At 57.3% G+C, this 20,111-nt stretch overlaps 1 protein-coding gene across 1 annotated transcript; it reads left to right on the top strand.

Annotated features, from left to right (window-relative positions):
- Nucleotides 1–204: 204 nt before the first annotated feature.
- Nucleotides 205–18,955, top strand: GALNT5 (polypeptide N-acetylgalactosaminyltransferase 5). The gene is made up of 10 exons (XM_072874072.1): nt 205–1,719; nt 7,038–7,204; nt 9,440–9,559; nt 10,033–10,168; nt 10,536–10,655; nt 11,156–11,273; nt 11,472–11,795; nt 15,742–15,822; nt 16,569–16,730; nt 18,535–18,955. Exons 1-10 carry the CDS (start codon nt 452–454, stop codon nt 18,673–18,675), a joined length of 2,637 nt encoding a protein of 878 aa, XP_072730173.1. The 5' UTR covers nt 205–451; the 3' UTR covers nt 18,676–18,955.
- Nucleotides 18,956–20,111: the final 1,156 nt, after the last annotated feature.

Here is a 20,111-nt window from a genome sequence, read left to right as displayed (position 1 = left end):
CCGCGCTGCCCCGGCTGCCCCGCCAGCCGCCCCGGGACCTGCCGCACCTCCGCCCATAGGCACTCTGCACCCCGTTCACCCGGGAACAGCCCATTCGAGCCTTTCTGTGCTCGCCCGCGGGCTAGCCCAGCGTGCGGCCGCGCGCTCGGCACCGCCGGCGCTGCAGGGACGGCCGGGGCAGGCCGGGCGCGTCGCCGCGGGCGCGGAGCGCGGCGCGGCGCGAAGGGTTAAGGCCCGGGCGGAGGTGAGAGCCGGCCGCGGCTCGCTGGGCCGGGCCGGGCCGGGCGCGCTTCCTCCGGTGTTGGGTTACAGCGCGGGCTCCCGGCGCGGGGTGGGGCGAGAGGAGCCCCGGCCCGGCCCGGCGCGGCCCCCGCCCGCCTCTCCGCTCCCTGCGGGCACGGCGTGCGGCGGCCCGGCTGCGCTCTCCGCCCGCCCGCGGCGGCCTCCGGGGATGAGCGGGCTGCGGCGGCTCTTCCGCGGCAGCGGGCGAGCGCTGGCGTTCGTCTTCGCCGCCTCCGTCGTCTGGCTGCTCCTCGACATGGCCGCGCTCCGCCTCTCCCTCGGCGACGCCGGCGGGCGGCTGCTGAAGGAGGCGGCGGGGCGCGGGCAGGGCGGCGGGCAGGAGCGGGCGCGGGCGCGGCCGTGGCGCGGCCCCGAGGCGCCGGCGGGCAGCCCCCGGCCCGACCCCGCCGGGCTCCGCCGCGGGCGGCGCGGGGGCGGAGGGACGCCGGCCGCCCGGTCAGCCCGCCGGGAGCCCCCCCGGCCGCCCAGCCCGCCGCCCTCCGCCCGCGGGGGCCGGGGGCAGCGGGGAGGGCGCGCCGAGGAGCACCCTGCGGCTCCCCGGGGGGCTCGGCCGGCCCCGCCGAGGGCGGTTGTCGGCTTGAGAGGCAGCGCCGGCGCTGTAGCGGCACCGGCAGCGAGCGAAGCCCTGGCGAAGGCGGCGGCGGAGTTTGCGACGGACCCCGCGGGACAGAGAGCCGGGCCGCGGGAGGCACCGCCGTCCCGGGCGGACGCCCTGCGCGCTCCCGACAAGCCCCCTTCCCCGGCCCCGCTGGCTCCGGGGCGCGGCGAGGCCGCGCAGCGGGCGGGGGTTGGGGTGGCGGTGGCGGAGGGACCCGGACACGCCGCCAACGGGAGCTGGCAGCAACCTGCCGGCCTGGCTGCCCGGGCAGCGGGGCTGGGGGCCCCGCCCGCGCAGGAGGAAACAGAAGTGGGAAAGAAAGAGTCCTCCTCCGAAAGCCACTTCGTCCTTATTAGCAAAGAGGGGATACAACCCAGCAGCCCAGCAGTCCCGCATCCTGGATCCGACTCTGCGGGGAACTTCACAAAGGGCCAAGAAAAGCACAAAGAGCGGCGGCTCGCCAACGAAAAAGGCGACGGTGCCCATGCTGCGAACGCCGTCACCGGGGCTGCGGCGCTGGATGGCCGGAGCCGGACGCTGGGTGCGACGCAAGCAGCAGCTCCCGGGGCACCTGTCGCCGGCAAGGACGGGCAGGCGGAGGCAGGCGGGAGCAGCCCGGGGACGCACAGGGTCTTGTCTGTGGACGCAACGCTTGCCCCGAGAGACCCCCAAGCTCCCGGCCAGTTTGGGCACCCTGTCGCAGTCCCTGACGATAAACAAGAGGAAGCAAAAAGTAGATGGAAAGAAGGAAACTTTAATGTCTACCTCAGCGATTTGATCCCCGTAGACCGAGCCATAGCGGACACCAGGCCTGCCGGGTAAGATCTGCTTCCCCTGCACAAATACCTGCGCCGTGCCCCTGGGAACCTGCTCGGTGGCTCCTGGGGAGGGCTGCTGGGCGCACGGAGGCCTTCGCTTCGTGCATGCTAGCCGTGAGACAGCTTTTGCCTTTCCAGGTAAGAGCAGCTTGTTATTAAACATAAAGCTGGGTGAAATTTGCAGATCATCTTAACCCGCTAAGCTCTGCTGTCCAAAGAGGCTGGGGCGCACGAGGCAGGCAATGGGGCTCATTTTACCTGGTTTATCAGGTGAAATGAGCACTGTTTGGTTTCGATATTCATGCATTTGGCTCCTAGACCATTCCTGCACCCCGTCGATTTGTCTCGGCAGCAGAAGCCCTCCCTGCCCCAGAGGTGCTCTCACACCTGCAAGTTGCCGCTGCCCTTCCCTCAGGGCAGAGGCACCACAGCTGCCTCCCCTGCCCGAAGGGCCTGCTGGGGCTCCGACAGCCTCCGCAGGAGACAAAGCCGTGCCCTGAGCGCTGATGTGATTAAACAGCACGTGCCAGCCTGCAGTCGAGGTGGCCCGGGGGATGCTACCGGGAGCGCCTCTTTCTGCAGGCCAGTGGCACTGCTGCCCTTGTGCTGCAGAGCACTGCTGTCAGTACCCATGCTGCGGAGGCGGCTCGGGGGACTCGGATCTGTGGGCACACGTCGGGAGGGACACAGAGTTCTGATCTGGAAAACTGTGGTTCAGTTACGGCTGTCCCACAAAATGTGCAGCTGATTCTGCAAATCTCAGTATTGCACTTCAAAAAAGACGCTCCCCCCCGCCCCCGTAGTCCCCATAGAAAAGTAAAGGGTAAGGCGTGGGCAGCGCCTTGCCGAAGGAAGGGGTAAGGGGCTGGCGGGCTCCCTCTCCTGAGCTGCTGTGCCTGGGCAGCGGCAGGGAGGGTCCAGGGAAGGTGCCAGTTCAGGTGAATGGCACGTTCGTCTTATACTCGGCTTTTCCTGCTGCAAACGTCTCTCAGCCCCTTGGCAGGTGAGAGACCTGCCTCGTGCAGAGACCCTCCCGCGGCCCTCTTCCCACGCTCACAGACCACGGGTACGGTGGGATGGGAGTTGTGCTGCGAGTCGTCTCCCGTCCCACAGGACAATACACAGACGTTCCCGTGGCGCTGTCGGTGCTCGCCTGTGAGCTGACGTGAGGTCCTGCTTGGGAAGGAATGGGGCAGGGAAGGAGGGAGACAACTAGGACTGCTTGCCGGCAGGCAGAAGATGCCAGCACAGAAAAAAGAGGCATGGCGGCTCAAAGCCAACACTGTGTTTTGGTCTTTGACAGCAAAGCCCTGGAGCTGTGGAGCAGAAACCCACTTCCCAGGAGCGCCCATAAGTGCAGCCCCGCTGCCTCCGGTGAATCAGAAACCTGCCTGGGAGGAGGCAGCATTGCTGTCTGGGCGTCACGGGGAACGCCTTGGCCAAACAGGGGCGCATCCCCGAGGCACTGCCTGGGCATGTGTGCTGCTGCGCCGGGGCACGGGGCCGCGGGGAGCTCCCCTGGGCGCCCCGGCACTGGCAGGAGCCTGTGCAGGCTCTGCTCGCAGCCTGTTGGCACGGCAGAAATCAAGTTGTAAGGGCCAGCTCATGGCAAGGGCTGTTGGCAGCTCTTGGTGATCAAATGGCGCGTTACTTTTTTGCTGGATCCTTCCAGTCTCTCCCAGCTTAGACCACAGTTCCTCTATTGACGCTTGCTGGAGCGCTGGCCTAGACCACTGAAACTGGGCCAACAGGAAACTTGTCCTGTTGCAGCCTTCAGTCTGTCTGTCCAGATGCAATGCTTGCAGCTTTCTGAGCTTTACTCACCGTGCTGGTGCTTGCCGAGCACCGTGCCTCTGCAGAAACGCGTGCAGGAAGAGCTCCACCAAGGAGGAGCGAGATGCACAAGCCACACAGCTGAGGGCCGGGGGTGGCCAGGAGGCTTGCAGGGAGCGCTGGACCCCGTTTCAGCCCAACATTGCAGCGCCGGCAGCGAAGGTCCCTGCGTGCCTCTGACCTCTCCCCAGGCTACCGTCGTAGCTCCTCTGGGACAATCAAGTCACCTGGTTTTAGACAGGGACCCAGATTTCCTGGCCTGGCAAAAAAAAAGTCGCATGCTGCATGGCACGGTACGGTCTGGGTAAGTTAGCACCCGTGTCGGCAGCAGTGGGGAGGGACCCCAGCGGCGCCTGCCAGCTGGGAGAGGACGGGGCTGGGCACCCCTGCGGCTCAGGTCTTCAGTGCCAGGCTGCTTCCACACTCAGGGGCTGCAGATCTAAGGTGACGTTTTCCCAAGGCAACTTTAGCAACTTTAGAGCCTACATTTTGCTGACTTTCAGGGTGATGTCGGCAGAACATAAAGGCTGTGGGCTGGTTTTGTTTAAAAGCCTGTTTAGGGGTGGAATTTCAAAAGGATTTGACTTCTACTTAACATTAGTTATATATATTATTATATATGTGTATATATATGAAAAATATGTGTATGTACATATACGTTTATAGTTAGCTGTGGTTTAACCCCAGCTGACAGCTCAGCCCCCCACAGCCACTCGCTCACTCCCCCCCAGTTTTTTCACTTCTCTCCATCTGGGGGAGAGAATTGGAAGAGTAAAAGTGAGAAAACTCGTGACTTGAGATAAAGACAGTTTAATAGGGAAAGCAAAAGCCACGCACACAAGCAAAGCAAAGCAAAAGAAGGAATTCCTTCACTCCTTCCCATGGGCAGGCAGCTGTTCAGCCATCTCCAGGAAAGCAGGGCTCCGTCACGCGGAACGGTGGCTTGAGAAGACGAACGCCATCACTCCAAACGTCCCCCCTTCCTCCTCCTTTCGACCAGCTTTATATGCTGAGCACAATGCTATATGGTCTGGAATAGCCCTTTGGTCGGTTGGGGTCAGCTGTCGCAGCCGTGTCCCCTCCCAGCTCCTTGTGCCCCCCAGCCTGCTCGCTGGTGGGGTGGGGTGAGGAGCAGAACAGGCCTTGAGGCTGTGTGAGCACTGCTCAGCAGGGACGAAACCATCCCTGGGTTATCAACACTGCTTTGGTCACAAATCCAAACCACAGCCCCGTACTAGCGACTATGAAGGAAGTTAAAACTATCCCAGCCAAAACCAGCACATTAGCAAAGAAATGGAGCCCAGACTCACACAGGACATTGTGAAATATCTTTAGCTGGGGGTCAACAATAACAAACCCATTGCTCTCTGCCTAGAAATCCTACTTTTTTAGGTAAGAAGTGAGAAAAAGATGTTCCTCGGTTTGAGGTTTCCCGTCGCCCTCCCGCAGACACTTTCCAGCTGCCCGGGGTACGTGCGGGCTTTGGCCAAGAGCCCATTTGCTGCTAATGAAGGGGCTAAGGAGAAAAGTCCTCTTAGCAGGTACTGCCTGGCTGCACGCAGCCTTCACGGCTTGGGTCTGCCTGCGTTTTCTCAGCTGCTCTCACATCCCTCTCTGCGTGCAATGAAAGCTGTTGTGCTCGGCAGCTGTCTCCTGCTTTATCCCTGGCCTCTGTCCCTCCTCCCTCCATGAGCTGCCTCCTTGGGTTCACTGTGGGAGCAACTACAAATTCATCTTTTTTCTCCTAGTTTTGCTGTCCCTTGCTCTGTCTCCTTCTCGCAAGCGACCTCCCTGGCAGTTCAGCCCCTGCCTTCTCTCCGACTACCCTGGGAGTCCTGCCGGTATGCCCAAACCACCCCCCTGCGCTGCAGAGAGGTCCCGTCTCCACGAGCCAACACCGTTACGGTTTCCAACCAAACCATATCAAACAGCACGTCACCTCCTGGCTGAGCCAGCCCTGGCCTCTGCCCGAGGGCAACCAGGCTACAGAAGGAGAAGGAAAGACGCGTCCCAAGGATTGTGACAGAGAGTAATTCTGGGGTTATTTTCACTTACCCAGAGCACTTCTGATGAGCTGCGAAGCCCTGAGATACCTCTGAATTTTCTTCTCTGAGCTGCGCAGTGCCCTGACGTCAGCATCTGAGCCGGCAGCAGCCGAACCCGAGGGCCCATTCGTTGAGACGGAAGAACAAGAAGTCAGTTTTCCGTACGCTCCCACATGCCTGTCCCTGTTTTCTTTCTGTTGTTGACAGCAGAGTGAACAGTGTTTTCATCACCGAGAAATTCATTTTCTGCACCCACAGGTAGGCTGGTGCCTGTCCTGCCTGCAGGAGGTCTGCTCTGGAAGGACAAGAGAGAAAAACCTGCTATCAGACTTCAGCTTATTGACAAGAGAGAGAAAGCACGTCCCAGCAATTCGTGGGTATTCTGGGATAAACCGGCTGGTCTGGGGGAGAGGAGCGCTCTGCCAGGCGTTCTGCAGGCCTGGAGATCCACTCGGAGATAGGATTGCTGAGGGAGCCCTGCTCCCCACGGCACGCAGCAAAGCGGTGCTTGGATTGCAAATGGAAGATGAGAAAAGCTGCTCATCGACCTTTTTTGTTCAAACACTGAAGACACAGGCTTGACCCAGCCGCTGCATTTTTGGCTGTCACAGAATAAAATGACAAACTCATAGACATGGGAGAAATCGTATCACTCCCTCGGATCCGCCGATGCATATCGCTGGCTGTTTGCAAGGGAAGCGGGCGCCGCTCGGAGCCCCTGCACGTGGGCTTGGGGCACAGCTGGCCAGGCCGGGGCGTCCCTGGGGAGGCATGGGTGCTCAGGGTGTGAGATACGGGGTGCTCAGGGAGCGGACCCGCCAGTACTGTTGTACATGAAATTTGTATGCTTGAATGTTTTCCGACCCTCCGTGGTCCCCTGAGTTAGGTGCAGAAGTTGGACTGGGCGACTCTTTCTCGCTGTCTGTGTGTTTGACAAGTTGCTGTGCCGAGTAACCCTTCATGGAAATGGCCATTTCCCTGTGTTTTGAACGTAATACTGATTCTTTTTTTCCAGCGAGGCTATCCCCCGCAGCCTGGGATCCCAAGCCCTGCAGGTGCTCGGAGCATCACGGGCACCCAGCGCACGGGGATCCTTTCCCCGCAGGAGTCCCTGAGGCCAGTGGTGCAGGCCTTGCTCCTGGGGCCTTTGCACTGTTTGGTCATGGAAAGGAGATATTGTCACCCGGGGGTAGGGAGGAAAAAAGGTCCCTGTTGGAAAGGAGTGAGTGCATCCTATCCCACGGGGCTGCCCACGAGAGGGCAGTTCCTCCGGTCACCCCTCTGCTCCCTCTCCTGACAAAATCCCATTGCAGGGGTTTGTCTCTATATTTCACATTTGGCAGTTCCCCACTCCCTGCGCATTTTCCCAACAAACCCTAAGCCTGGAGATTTTCAGGAGTGCGACCAGCCGTCGCCTGTGAGCCTGTGTTGCCGTTGCAGGTGCTCCGAGCAGCGGGTTCACGATGACCTCCCGACCACCACCATCATCATGTGCTTCGTGGATGAAGTGTGGTCCACCCTCCTCCGCTCCGTTCACAGCGTCCTCAGCAGATCTCCTCCGCACCTGATTGAAGAAGTCATTTTGGTGGACGACTTCAGCACTAAAGGTAGGTGAAGCTTCTTCTACCTTTATGAAACTAATATAACTTGAGGCCAAAATACAATTTGTTCTCTGTAATTCAATTCTGAATAGTAGAAAGAAATCGCATTTTCTCCTTTTGATGTATTGACGTGCATCCCCAGCCTGCGCTGTTATCTTCCAGATGAGGGAGATCAGAGGCCAGATGGGCACTGGGGGGTGGCTGGGGCAGATTGAGCTGCGGCTCTTGCCCAGCACCCTGCCAGACGTTATCATTCACATCTCTCCCATCCCAGTTCACTCACTTGTACAGCTGCTGCGTTTACGGCTGTGCATCGCTAAGTGTACACTCGTGCGCTGCTTTGCACGGGTGCTGGAGGCTGGAGGAGGTGCTGCGGTCCAGGAGCACCGGGGAGCTCGGTCCCACCCGATCCACTCATCTTCGGGGTGTCCTGGCTCAAGGGCTTGTGCATTTATAAAACAGACACTGTCCCCCTTCTCTGTGCAGTTCCCAGATGAGTGCCCCCATGCTTTCGGTGCTGGCGGCAGGGGAGGAACAGCGTACACTTCTCCGGTTGCTCAGAGAACGGGGTAGCTGCAGTAAAAGCAGTGGTGAGCCGGGCATCTGCACGTGCACAGTGGCTTTGCATGCCTGCTCACAGGCATTTCGGATCATAGAGAACCTCTGCTTTGTAATGCTTTGGCTCTCTGCTGACTTCAGCCCTTAAAAATTTAGGAATGATGTAATTTTCCAACTGCTGGTTCTTCAGGGAAAGTGCTGTCTCAGGCGAACTTCAGAGCTCATGCCACGCATACAAAGCGCCTACAATGCAACAAGACAATAGGGGCAAAAAAGAGGGAAAAGACTCTGTTTGCTCATTTTTAAAATAATGATTAAAACATGTTCATACCATTTCCCCTCAGAAGCATCTTTTCAAGTTTCCTCTTCACTTTCTCCCCGTGACTTCCCTTTGTATCCGCATGTTAGCCAGTGAACATCTGCAACCGAAACCTCGCGAGTGCGGGTGAATTACAGAGAGCTGTGCTCTGCATTGCTGCAATCCCAGTAGCAGCAGCAATAACCTACAGCAAACCTGTCCGCAAGTGTCTCACCTTTGGAGCCTTTCAAAGCTTTTAACTGGCTTTTGAAATGCAAACAGATATATTCTGAAGAAAACCAAAGAGCACCGATGAAGCCCATCGGTGAGGGAGGTCGGGGGTCCTCCCTGCAGACCAAACGAGGTAAGTGGGTGGCTGGCTCCAAACGAAGCGCTTGGAGCAGCAGCAGCCGCAGCACCGCAGCAGAGGCTCCCGGGCTCCTCTGCCAGAGGGAAGCCGCCCGCAAACAGGACTGCCCGGCGCTCGAGGCCCCCAAACCACCTTTCTCACACCTCTTTTTCCTGAGAGTTTACTGCCAGCTGCCTCCACAGCCACGGGAAACCATGACAAAAGCAACCCGAAAGGTGGAGATGTGCCACAGCAAACCCTCGTGCAGTTTAAACCCGGGCTGAGCCTTTCAATGTGGTGCTTAATATCAAGAAATTTGTAGAGCCCAAAAAAGTATTTTTTCAGGCAAAGGAAAAAAAATTACAACCAGATTTTAATTGCAATTGTAGTACAATGAAGAAAAAAACCTCATTTTGGAATCTTTGAACAACTGTTCAATACCTGGTTTGGATCGTGAACTACCCAAGTGAGACCACTGGGATTTTGCTCATGCCTGTCACCAAAAGCCCTGCGCTTGCTGCTCTCCACTTCCCACGTCTCCTGCATGCAGCGAGTCACTGCGCTCGCCCAGCATGCCATACGGGTCCACCTTTGCTGCGTCCGCTGGGTTTGCGCCGATGCAGAGCGGCCGCGCTCCATGCAGGGAGCAGGAGACGATACCACCACCCGCAGCCCTGTCCTTTGGCAGGGCAGATGCAAGGCAGCTGGGCAGCCCGCGGTGAGCCCCCAGGACCAGGCAGCACACCCGTCACAGAGTACCGGGAGACGCGTCTCCAACAGAGGTTTTTAAACTCGTCAACTTCAGCCTAAACCTGCTGGCACCGACGCGGCTGGGAGTTTCACCGGAGAGCAGGCTCAGACCACGATGCTGTGCACCAGGAGCCCTGCAGCTGTGCCCAGATGTTTGCGCCCCAGACCCGAGGACCCCGGTGTGTCTGGAGATGCTTCCAGGGAAAATCTGCCCGCTGCTTTTCACCCTGGAAGTGGGTGCGAAATGGGTAAGTCAGCCTCACCCTCTCCTTCTCCTTCCCTGCAGAGTACCTCAAGGAGAAGCTGGACAAATACATGTCACGGTTCCCAAAAGTGAAGATCCTCCATCTCAAGGAGAGGCATGGTCTAATACGGGCCAGACTGGCGGGAGCGGAGATCGCCAAAGGTAGGACGAAAGCCATTTACAGCCCTGTCTGGACCCCCCAGAGGTGCCGATAAGCTGTCTCCAGCACTGAGTTTTAGGCCCCTCTTAATAAACTACTGGCATCTCTTCCGTCCGCAAAGCACAAGGGTCTGACGAGGGGACGAGCTGCTGCTCGTCCGGCACCTCAGCACGGCCCTAGCAAGTGGCAGTCGGGATCTCCAGCCGTGCCGGCCCGGCTTCTCGGCTTGCACGGGCCGGGCTCTGTCGGCACCGAAATGGCCGTTTCTGCTGGGAGCCGCCCCGCTTGGCTCTGCCGGCCACGATGGCTGAGCGGTGAAAACATGCTCTGGGCTATGGCTGGCAGGGTTTTGGGAGCCGTGGAGCGTCACGGCACCGTCAGCAGCACCCTGAGCCCACGGGGCACCTGGGGAGGCCGGCCGGCACAGGACGGGGCCGGGGCCTGAGGCCTGATGCTGCCCTGGCCTCTGCCGCAGGCACCGTCCTGACGTTCCTGGACTCGCACGTGGAGTGCAACGTGGGGTGGCTGGAGCCGCTGCTGGAGAGGGTCCACCTGAGCCGGGCCAAGGTCGCCTGCCCCGTCATCGAGGTCATCAGCGACAAGGACATGAGGTAAGGCCTGGGAAACCCACAGTCCATGCCAGTGGCTTGGGCAGAACCTCTTACTGGGACCACCTACGTACTAATTACGGGAAGACGCAGGTCCAGACCTCCCAACCGGCCTTTAGCAGCGTTTCACAAGGGACACGTAACGTTGCTGTACACCAGAAATTAACATTGGCAGGGGACGTGGCCCCTTCATTTATCGCACACACTTTTTCCCTTTTTCATGACTTTTAGTACATGAAGAGGATTCCTGATGAAATTTGTTAAAATCCTGTTTTAATTATGTACAGATATTCATCTTCACTCATTAAGGGTGACATTTCAATCAGGAATGTGACTCAGAATTAGTCATCCCGATCTTTTCTCCATTTAGTTACATGACCGTGGACAACTTTCAGCGTGGGATTTTTACTTGGCCGATGAATTTTGGATGGAGGCAGATTCCACCAGAGGTCATCGAGAAAAATAAAATCAAGGAAACTGACATAATAAGGTAAAAAACAGCAAATGTGAGAGCTTTGTGAACCAACCTGTTCCTTTGTTAATAATTTAGCAACAAAGGCTCCTTCGAGGCCAAATGTTGTTCCTTTGCTTGTAAGGACAATAGAGGCAATGGTACACCGCGGGCAGTCACGTCAGCAGACGTGGGCAAAGCCCAGCAAGCCTTTCTCGCCTCTTGCAGCACTGCCGGCATTTCGCTGGTGCTGCCAGGGCCGGGGGAACATACCGTTGCATTTTTCCCTTCCGTGCCCCGTTACGGCTTTCAGACTGGGTGAAGCCACCCAAATACCGTCTATTTTAACGTTGCATCTGTCAGCCTGCAGTGAAGTGACAAATCGGGTGGTCCTCGCTGTCTCTGTAAGTGCAGGCTCAGGCACCGTCCCCGAGCATTTGGTAGCCTGCAGCTTCTCCATGATTCCCTCGTCAAAGCAAGGGGAAAGGGACGGGCGCTTCCCGGCCAGCTGACACGCCGTGTGGCTTCTCTGTTCCCAGGTGCCCGGTCATGGCGGGTGGCCTGTTTTCCATCGATAAGAAGTATTTCTTTGAGCTGGGAATGTATGACCCAGGACTGGATGTTTGGGGAGGTGAAAATATGGAGATTTCATTCAAGGTATGTTGCTCTCCCACGCCTGCATCCCCGCCAGCCTGGCTCGGGTGCTTGGGGCTCAGCCAGCGTCCCCCCGGGGCAGCCCCGTGCTGGTGACCCCGTCCCTCCTGGCAGTTTACCTCTCTGCTTCTGTTCTGGCTTGCACAAAGCCAGCACCCGACACTTGCTCGTGTTTCTATCAAAGCGACCTCTGTTTCTCAGGTCTGGATGTGCGGGGGAGAGATTGAGATTGTTCCGTGCTCCAGAGTTGGGCACATTTTCAGGAACGACAATCCTTATTCCTTCCCGAAAGATCGGGTGAGAACGGTGGAAAGGAACTTGGCCCGCGTTGCGGAGGTCTGGCTGGACGAGTACAAGGAGTTATTCTACGGCCACGCTTACCACTTAGTCTTGAAAAACCTGGACGTCGGCGACCTGACTCAACAAATCCAGCTGCGAAAGAAGCTTGGGTGCAAAAGCTTCAGGTGGTACCTGGAGAACGTCTACCCGGACCTGGAAGCTCCCCTGGTTAAAGCCAGCGGGCTGGTACGTACCCAGATGACTTGCTGTCCTTCATTTAAACGTGTTTGCAGGAGCCGGCTGGGGGCTTGGTACCATCCCCCTGCGCTCGCCTCCGAGTTGCCTCCCTGGCGCTTGGCGGCGCTTCTGAGCGCTGCCTGTGTCCCGGTGGCCTGGATTCCCCGGCGCTTTTCTAAAGGCAGCGGCCGCAGCTCCAGGGGGCGATTGCCCGTCCCAGGGCCAGGGCCGAACACCCGTGCGCTCTCTCGGGCGGGGATGCCCGCCCGGCCCGGCGGGGCGGGCCGCGCCGTGTGCCGGTGCCCGGCGGCCGGCAGAGCGCAGCAGCGGGCCGCAGCGCGTCTCCGCCGGCCGGGCGGGGCGGGGCGGGGCGGGGCGGGGCGGGGGACACCCTAACGGGCGGCCGGGACGGCGGCCTCCCGCCTGCCCCGCAGGCCCCTCGCTGAGGCGGCCGGGGAGCGTGAGCGGGCCGGGCCGCGCTTCTCCTCCGCCGTCCCTCGGCCCCGCGCCGGGAGCTCCTGGTGCTCTCTGGCACCGGGCCCTCCGTGGGCAGCTGCTCCGCGGGTGTTTGGGGCCGCTTCACCGACGTTAAAAGGTGAATTGAACAGGGAGCGCTGGTCTGCTGGAGGGTAGGAGGGCTCTGCAGAGGGACCTGGGCAGGCTGGATCGATGGGCTGGGGCCAGTTGAATGAGGTTCAACAAGGCTCAGTGCCGGGTCCTGCACTTGGGTCACAGCAACCCCATGCGATGCTACAGGCTTGGGGAAGAGCGTCCGGAAAGCTGCTTGGCGGAAAAGGACCTGGGGGTGTTGGTCGACAGCCGGCTGAACATGAGCCGGCAGTGTGCCCAGGTGGCCAAGAAGGCCAATAGCTTCCTGGCTTGTATCAGGAATAGCGTGGCCAGCAGGAGTAGGGCAGTGATCATCCCCTGTACTGGGCACTGGTGAGGCCGCACCTCGAATGCTGTGTTCAGTGTTGGGCCCCTCACTCCATGAGAGACATTGAGGGGCTGGAGCGTGTCCAGAGAAGGGCAACGAAGCTGGGGAAGGGTCTGGAGCACAAGGCTGATGGGGAGCGGCTGAGGGACCTGGGGTTGTTCAGCCTGGAGAAGCGGAGGCTGAAGGGAGACCTCATCGCTCTCTACAACTGCCTGACAGGAGGGGGTAGAGAGGTGGGGTCGGTCTCTTCTCCCAGGTAACAAGGGATAGGACGAGAGGAGATGGCCTCAAGTTGTGCCAGGGGAGGTTTAGACTGGATATTAGGAAATTTTACTTCACTGAAAGGGTTGTCCAGCATTGGAACAGGCTGCCCAGGGAAGTGGTTGAGTCCCCATCCCTGGAGGTATCTAAAAGACGTTTGGACGAGGTGCTTAGGGACATGGTGTAGTGGTCATCTTGGTAGTGTTAGGTTTATGGTTGGACCTGATGATCTTAAAGGTCTTTTCCAACCTATACAATTCTGTGATAAAACGTGGGTTCTGAATTTGGCCCAGCCCTGAGCCTCAGCAGAATATCGGCTGCTGCTTTGAATGTTCAGAAACCTCAAATATTCCGCCCAGAAAAGATACAACATTGATTGCAATCTAGTTAGAATTGCAATAACAAAAGTAAAATATCTGGTTTGTCACAAAAATTACAGCGATGCCAGGAATGAAAACTAAAGGGTTTGCTGCCTTCCCCACCCATCCCCATCTCCCAGTGCTGCGGCAGGAACAGCACTTGCCGAGAGGAGGTGGCCAGTAGCCGGTGGCCACAGGGCTGGCATGGCCGGGGGAACAAGAACAAGAACTGCCTGTCCCCTCCGTCCCTGCCAAGGCACATGGCCTCCAGTTACTGCACTGGCCCTTCTGGGAGCCAGGAAAAAGCACAGCAACCATTTGGCCGTGTTTCAGGCTTGTCTGTGGGCCAAGCGCGTAACGTGACGGTTCCCCGTCACAGGGATCCCTAGGGATCGAGGCAGGCTCTCTGCCAGCCGCAGCCGGTGCGTCACTTTTATGATCGAGCCATGAAGGTGTGGAAGGGTGGCTCTGCAGGGAGCACAGGGAGGGACGTCCTCTGGGTGGCCTCTCGGCACTCGTGGGAAAGCTGTAGGAAACCGCTGGGTTCGGGCACTTCAGTGGATTAAGAGCTGTGCATCCGTTCGGACGCGTCTGTTGGTCTCGGCGTGGCAGCAGCAGCCGTTCGCTGCTCAGAGCAGCTGCAAGCACACGAACTGAGGGCTGTCTGCTGGGGCAGTCGCTCCGCAAGTGGTGTATGGCTGAAAGCCCGTGTCCCTGCACTGCCTTCTAGAAAGCACCGTTTGGATTAGACTGAAGGCTTCAGTGAAACATGGGCTTAAGTGACATTTTTTAAAAAGGATTAGCAGTAATAGCCTTGAGAACATCAAAAAATGAAAATTCCTTGAGAAACATTCGCTTCTTCAGCTCTTTTGTTTCAATCAGAGCAATAAAAGTTAATGTCAAATTCAGTGCAAAGCAGTTAGACCATATGGAGAGACCTCTGTTTCAACTGAACCAAAACCTCAGCTTTTCAGAGGTGTTTGTGAAAATTTTCAAGATGTTGCCTTGCTTTGTCCTGATTCAGGCCACCTAAATCGCTCTTTTATCTTCATTCTCAAAATTTAATAGAGCAGAAAATCTGTTTTTCAGCTAGCTCTGCAAATTTCAGCTGTGCTGAACGCTATCCAAAGTTACTTGAGAACTGTTTTCTGAATAGCCTGTTTATTCACCGGGATTAATTCATAAGTTCTTCAGAAATTTTGAAAGGAGAAGGAATGGCATTTGCCAGGAATGGGAGATGTGAGCACCCATGACTGAAGCACCGCTGGGGCTGTCTGAGCAGCCGGTGCTGGTGCCTGCAGACTGTGGCCGACCAAGCCCTCAGCGGCCGTGAGTCCCTGCAGCGCGCTGGGCTTCAGCCCAGGCACCGGCGGGGGCTGGCAGAGCTCAGTCCTGTGTTTTCAGCTTTCCCATATAATCTCCCATACTCCTGAGCGGCCCCTGAACACGCCATGTGAACAGCGTTAAGGAAACGTCCCTTGCAGAGCGCGCTGTGTGTGGACGCTGGCGCTGGCCAGGCAGTGGGTGCCGGCTCACCGGTGGGGGACGGCTGCGGGGAGAAGGAGCAAAGGGAAGCGGAGCGAAGGAGCAGAGCCTGAAGCTCCCTCGCAGCAAGCTGGGGGCTGGCTACACACGCTCAGAGGAACATCTGGTCTGCACTGCCCAGGGTGCAGTGCTCACTCGTCCTCTCTTTCTCCCCACCAATGCGAGGTAATGGCATTTCAGTTAAAAACAGCTTAATGATGATGTCCCTGCCAGGGTTCCCTGCTTTGGGGGACCACGTCTGCATTTCCCCATTGATGACAGGTACCAGAACAACCAGCCTGGGTGGAAAACAGGAAGAGTTACCTCGGGGTGAGGCACCGAGCGCATCACATACAGTGATGGAGTCGTTCCCTGGGGCCAGCTGCGGGGTTCGTGGCGGGCTGCCGGAGCCCAGGGCCCCGTGCCCCAGCTGGGAGGGAACCGGCCGGAGGCGGGATGGGACCACCAGGCGCTTGCGTCAGCTGCGCACGGTGGCTGCTCGCCTCCTTCACGGTGTAGTAACGGGAAGGGATTCTGCAGTTGTTATTGTTGGGAGCTGTTGTTTTGGGGATTTGCAGAACAGGAACATGAGCTATGTCCAAAAAAAACCAAAAAAGAACATGTCTCATCCAGCCTTGGACATTTCTGGAAAGGGCTATTTTCAAGCTTTTCTCAGTAGAAAAACATTTGTAGTGGACCACGAGTGCATTTACACACCCCTCCAAGGACTATGACACATCATCTCTGCTTCGCTCAGTTAAGTGGACAGTAATAATCAGTGTCGTGTGAATCCAGCAGCTTAACTGCAGTGTAACAGTCTCTCCTCTTTCTTGGGAATTTATGTCTAAATTTGCATTTTGGTGCTATTTTCTAGCTTGTTAACGTAGCCATGGCAAGATGCATCACTGTGGAAAACACTACTCTAGCTTTTGAGGCGTGCGATGTTAACAACAAGGTAAGGATATCCTGCATACTGAGTATGTAATACTGTTTTTGGTGCGTGGCACAGAGCTCCTGTACCTCCCCGTGGTGACCTGCCCTCTCCCCGGGAGCTCATGCAGTCCTTCCCACCGGGGGACACGGCCAAACGATGCCGGGAGCAGCGAGGGGCAGGGGTTGCCTCTGTTTGCAAAGCCTGTAGCCGAGCATCAACCCCAGAACCAGCAAATTCAGCTGGAATAAGAAAGTTCAATAAAGCCATGAGCCTCCACATGAAAATGGGGAGAAACATTTAAATACAAACCTGTGTTTTGTGCAAAAGATCCAGCCGCACTCTGTCGCTAGGTGGTAAGCAGCTGCTGTGGACAACCCCTCCCTTGACCGGCAGCGTTTCTTAGGCAGTTCCCCAGTAGTTGCCCACCATCGGCACAGGCCAGCGTGCGGACCAGGGCCCTGTCGTGTACGGGGGTCGCTCCATTTGCACCCCAGCGCCAGGCTGCAGCCGGGGGAGGTGGCAGGGCAGAGGAGCGTGCAGCAGTCACGTTTGGGGTCGGGACTGCTGTGGCAGGAGTCGCTCCCAGAGCCTGCGCCAGGGCTCTCCGGAGCTTTTTAGCTCTGCAAATCCATGGGTCATGGCTTTCCTCATCCCCCCGGTCCCAGGTGAGGGCAGGAGGCAGGCGAGGAGAGCCTCTGCCAGCTGCTTGCCAGCCCCGCCGGGGGAAGGCGAGCGGGGCCACAGCTCTCCCCGGTCTCTCCCCACAGAACCAGAAGTTCAACTACACCTGGCTGAGGCTGATCCAGCACGGAGAGCTCTGCGTTGCCCCGGCCGGCGCTGCGGGAGCGCTGGGCCTGCACCGCTGCGAGGGCAGGAGCCGCAGCCTGACGTGGCTGCACAGGTCGCTGGCCGCCTTCCAGCCGGAGCTGGTAAGTGAGGTGCTGGCGAGGGCAGCCCCCGCCGCAGCCCGTGATCCCTGGTTTGGGTTAGCATGCCGGCGTGCAAACTGACGAGCTGCTGCAGCCCGCTGCAAGGCGCAGGGTGTACCCCAGCCCTCTGGTCCCAGCTTTGCCAAAGCCGCCTTTTCACCTGAAATGAAGTGTTGGTCCCCTGGCACCACTGCCTTTCCTCCTGGGCGTAGCGATGCGTGCCCTGCCGTTAGGCTGCATCCACGCAAGTGATGAGCAGCCCGACACCCCGTGCCCGGGGGCTGGGGAGACGCTGGTCAGGCCGAGGCATTCGCTCCGGCAGGGCTCTCCCGCTGCCTGCACGGCAGTAACAAAATGTCCCGGTTTTACATAGAAACTGTCGATAGCACTTACATGGAGATTACTTGATATTGATTGGCATTCAGCTCACAGTGGTTTTTTAGCAGAAAGCATTTATGAAAAGGAAAAGAATGGATGCTTCCATTTATTATGGTACTGCAAAAAGCAAGAGTCCCAACTGTCTCTCTGTCAGCCTGGTGTAAGTAGTTGTCCAAAATGCTATGAAATGGCATACTTTACATATAAGAAAGAAATACTCTTAATTTAAGAAAGAAAAAATGTAGCTAAGTTATATACTCATCATATCCCGTTCCTCTTTAGTCTGAAAAAATAAAACTTGCAAAGCCAGAACACCGCAGTGCCAGGGCTCGCAAAGGCCAGGGTATTTTGTGAAAAATACACGAGTTCAGACAGCGTTATCAGTGCACGGGCAATTTTTGTCACCTGTTCCAGCCTGAGCTCCCCTCGAGCCGTGAGTTAGATGTATTTGGTGGTCCCCACCGGAACAGGGGGCTGGGCATGGGCAGCCGCTCCCAGCCGCGGCAGGGGACGGGGTCTGGCCGCCCGAAGGCACGGGCACCGACAGGCTCCCGGGGGACTGGCGGCCTCGCTCAGTATGGTGGCATCAGCCTTTACTGGTGCCAGCAAGAGGAAGTCTGAAGAGCAGCTCAGTGGCTGGTGAACGCTGACTGAAGGAATTACAATCCTTTACCGTCTTCTGATGTCATAGTCATTGTGTCGTATTAATCACGTGAAGTGCATTTACTATATGCACAAAGATCCAACTTTTGCCCAGGCAACACTTTACATGTCATTTTGGGAGTATTTCATTTAGGTATTAACCAAACGATCATAAGAAACGCAGCAATGCTAGGCGGTGACACGGAAACGTCCCTTACCTTTGGCAGCACTTGCAGCATCGCCTTGCTGGCCACATGGGTTAAGTAGATAAAGCCAAGTAGATGGGAAAAGCAAAAGGATGGAGATCAGACGCTTCATTCTTCCGTAATCCAGTTTACTGCCCCAGCATTTGAACTTCAGTGCTGAATTACCTAACATCCTTTTCAGCGCAGTGAATGTGCTTTGAGTTCATCAGCCGAGAAACTCAAAAATACAAAAATCAGTCTCCTGCCCTCCGTTCCCATATATTGCAAATACCATCTGGAGTGATTTACTTTGCATGGTAATTGCCACTCGGACAGCGAGAGAATTAATCTTTCCATTTCCAGTGAACAAAAAGCCACGAAGCACAGAAGGTATGGTCTGATCCTGGCTCAGCACCAGGTGCAGGCTTTGGATCCCACCCAAAAGTCCCTGTAAGTCATCAAAGAGATCTCACCTATTAGGGAAATGCAGAAAAAGGGCACACCGTAAAGAATCACACTTCCTCTGTGGAAACAGAGAGCACCTTACAGCAGCCGCTGCCTGAGTCCCGCTACCTAAAGCCCCTCTCTCTCCCCTGCAGACGGACCACATCATCTCGGAGCACCTCCAGCAGCTGGCGTGCTTGGAAGTGGATCCCTCTCACAAAGCCCTGCGGGTAAATGCCTGTGACTCCGCAAATCCTTATCAAAAGTGGCAGTTTGGCAATTACTATGCAGACTGAAGGGAACAGAGTTGAACCAGAAACGCTGTGTTTTCATATTGTGAATTCAGCAAGGACATCTGTGCGACTTAGGACAGCAATTACAAAACTGGAAGTTCGTTTCCAGATGATAATTGAAATCCGTAATTTAAACCAGCATATTGAGAGATCAGAATACCAAGAGCAGCACGTCTGGTTTAACAATGTCTGAAACAGATAAGCGTGTTTTTCCCTCTCTGTGGGAGACTTTGTCAAAAACTCAAGTAGTTTTCTGTATTATTAAATGGAAATATTTTCTGGAGTCCCCCATCCTACCATAAGCAAACCTTCATCAGTTCCCCCGAGACAACAGGATAAGCTACAGAAATACTTCCAGGGCTCTGTAGTCTGTAAACAGCAAATTGGGATGCTTATTCTTCCACAGCCTGAGAAAATGGAAGTTTATGGACCAATGCATTAAAAAATCCATCTGACATGCCCGTGCTGGGTCTGGCTGCAGGATCCTGCCCTGCGGGATCTGACATATGAGTATCAGGGTTCCGTTAGGAATCGACTGCTTATCGAAAAAGCCTTCCTTTAATAATGGGAAGCAAACGCGGGTTGATATGCTGCCCAGCAGACGAGGTAAACCAGGGCCTGCGAAAGAAGCAACGAGCACGCCTTGCCCGCGCCCTGCGGACAGCGAGGACACGCGTGCCTTGCTTTGCTTGGAGGTGAGTGGAGCCTCCGGGGAGGCAAACCGGGGGTTTGTCCCGCTTCCTGCTGGCGGCACGCGCCAGAGGCCAGCTGGGGAGCACCTCGTCCCAGGGCGGCTGGGCTGTCCCCGCCTCGGGGCTGCCAGGGCCCCAGCCGTGTCCCCGAATCCCCGTGGCTTTTTTGGGGCTCCCCTGGGACCACTGCCGCTTTCCTCGGCCCCTGGCTGGCAGGGCATTGGGTCGCGCTGGTGCCTGTGCCAGAGCCTGGTGCTGCTCGGTGCAGCCCCGAGCAGGGTGGCTTCCCAAGGGAAGCTTTACCTGCCGGCAGCGCGGGCCAGGCAGCTCTCCCCGTCGTGGCGTCCCCCCGCCGTGGGCAGAGGGAGGGCAGAGACCTCCGGCAGGACGTCTCGCAACCCAGAACTTCTACCCACCGGCGGTCAGGGTGGATGAAATCACCCGTTGAAGTCAGCAAGGGCTTTTCCTGAAAAAGGGCTACAGGCACAAGTGTGTGTGCGTGCGCACGTGTGTGCACGTTTCACAGGGACTGCTGCAGAGCTGACTGCAGCGTGAAGAGACCTCACCCGGCATCAGCCGCCGCACAGCCCGGGCTGCACGGGATGGCCAGGCTCCGCACACCAGAAGTCCCTCTGAACTTACTGTCACGGGCACATTGCTTTCTTACTGTGAAATGTTTTGTCTCCAGAAGCCGTCACCAGCTTTTGAAGAGATGGACTTGATAGGAGACTAAACAGAGCTGTGACA

This window comes from Ciconia boyciana, chromosome 10 (assembly GCF_034638445.1).
Source record: "Ciconia boyciana chromosome 10, ASM3463844v1, whole genome shotgun sequence".
NCBI lineage: Eukaryota > Metazoa > Chordata > Aves > Ciconiiformes > Ciconiidae > Ciconia > Ciconia boyciana.
Note: the sequence above shows the minus strand (reverse complement) of the source record. Positions and strands in the feature narration are given on the sequence as shown.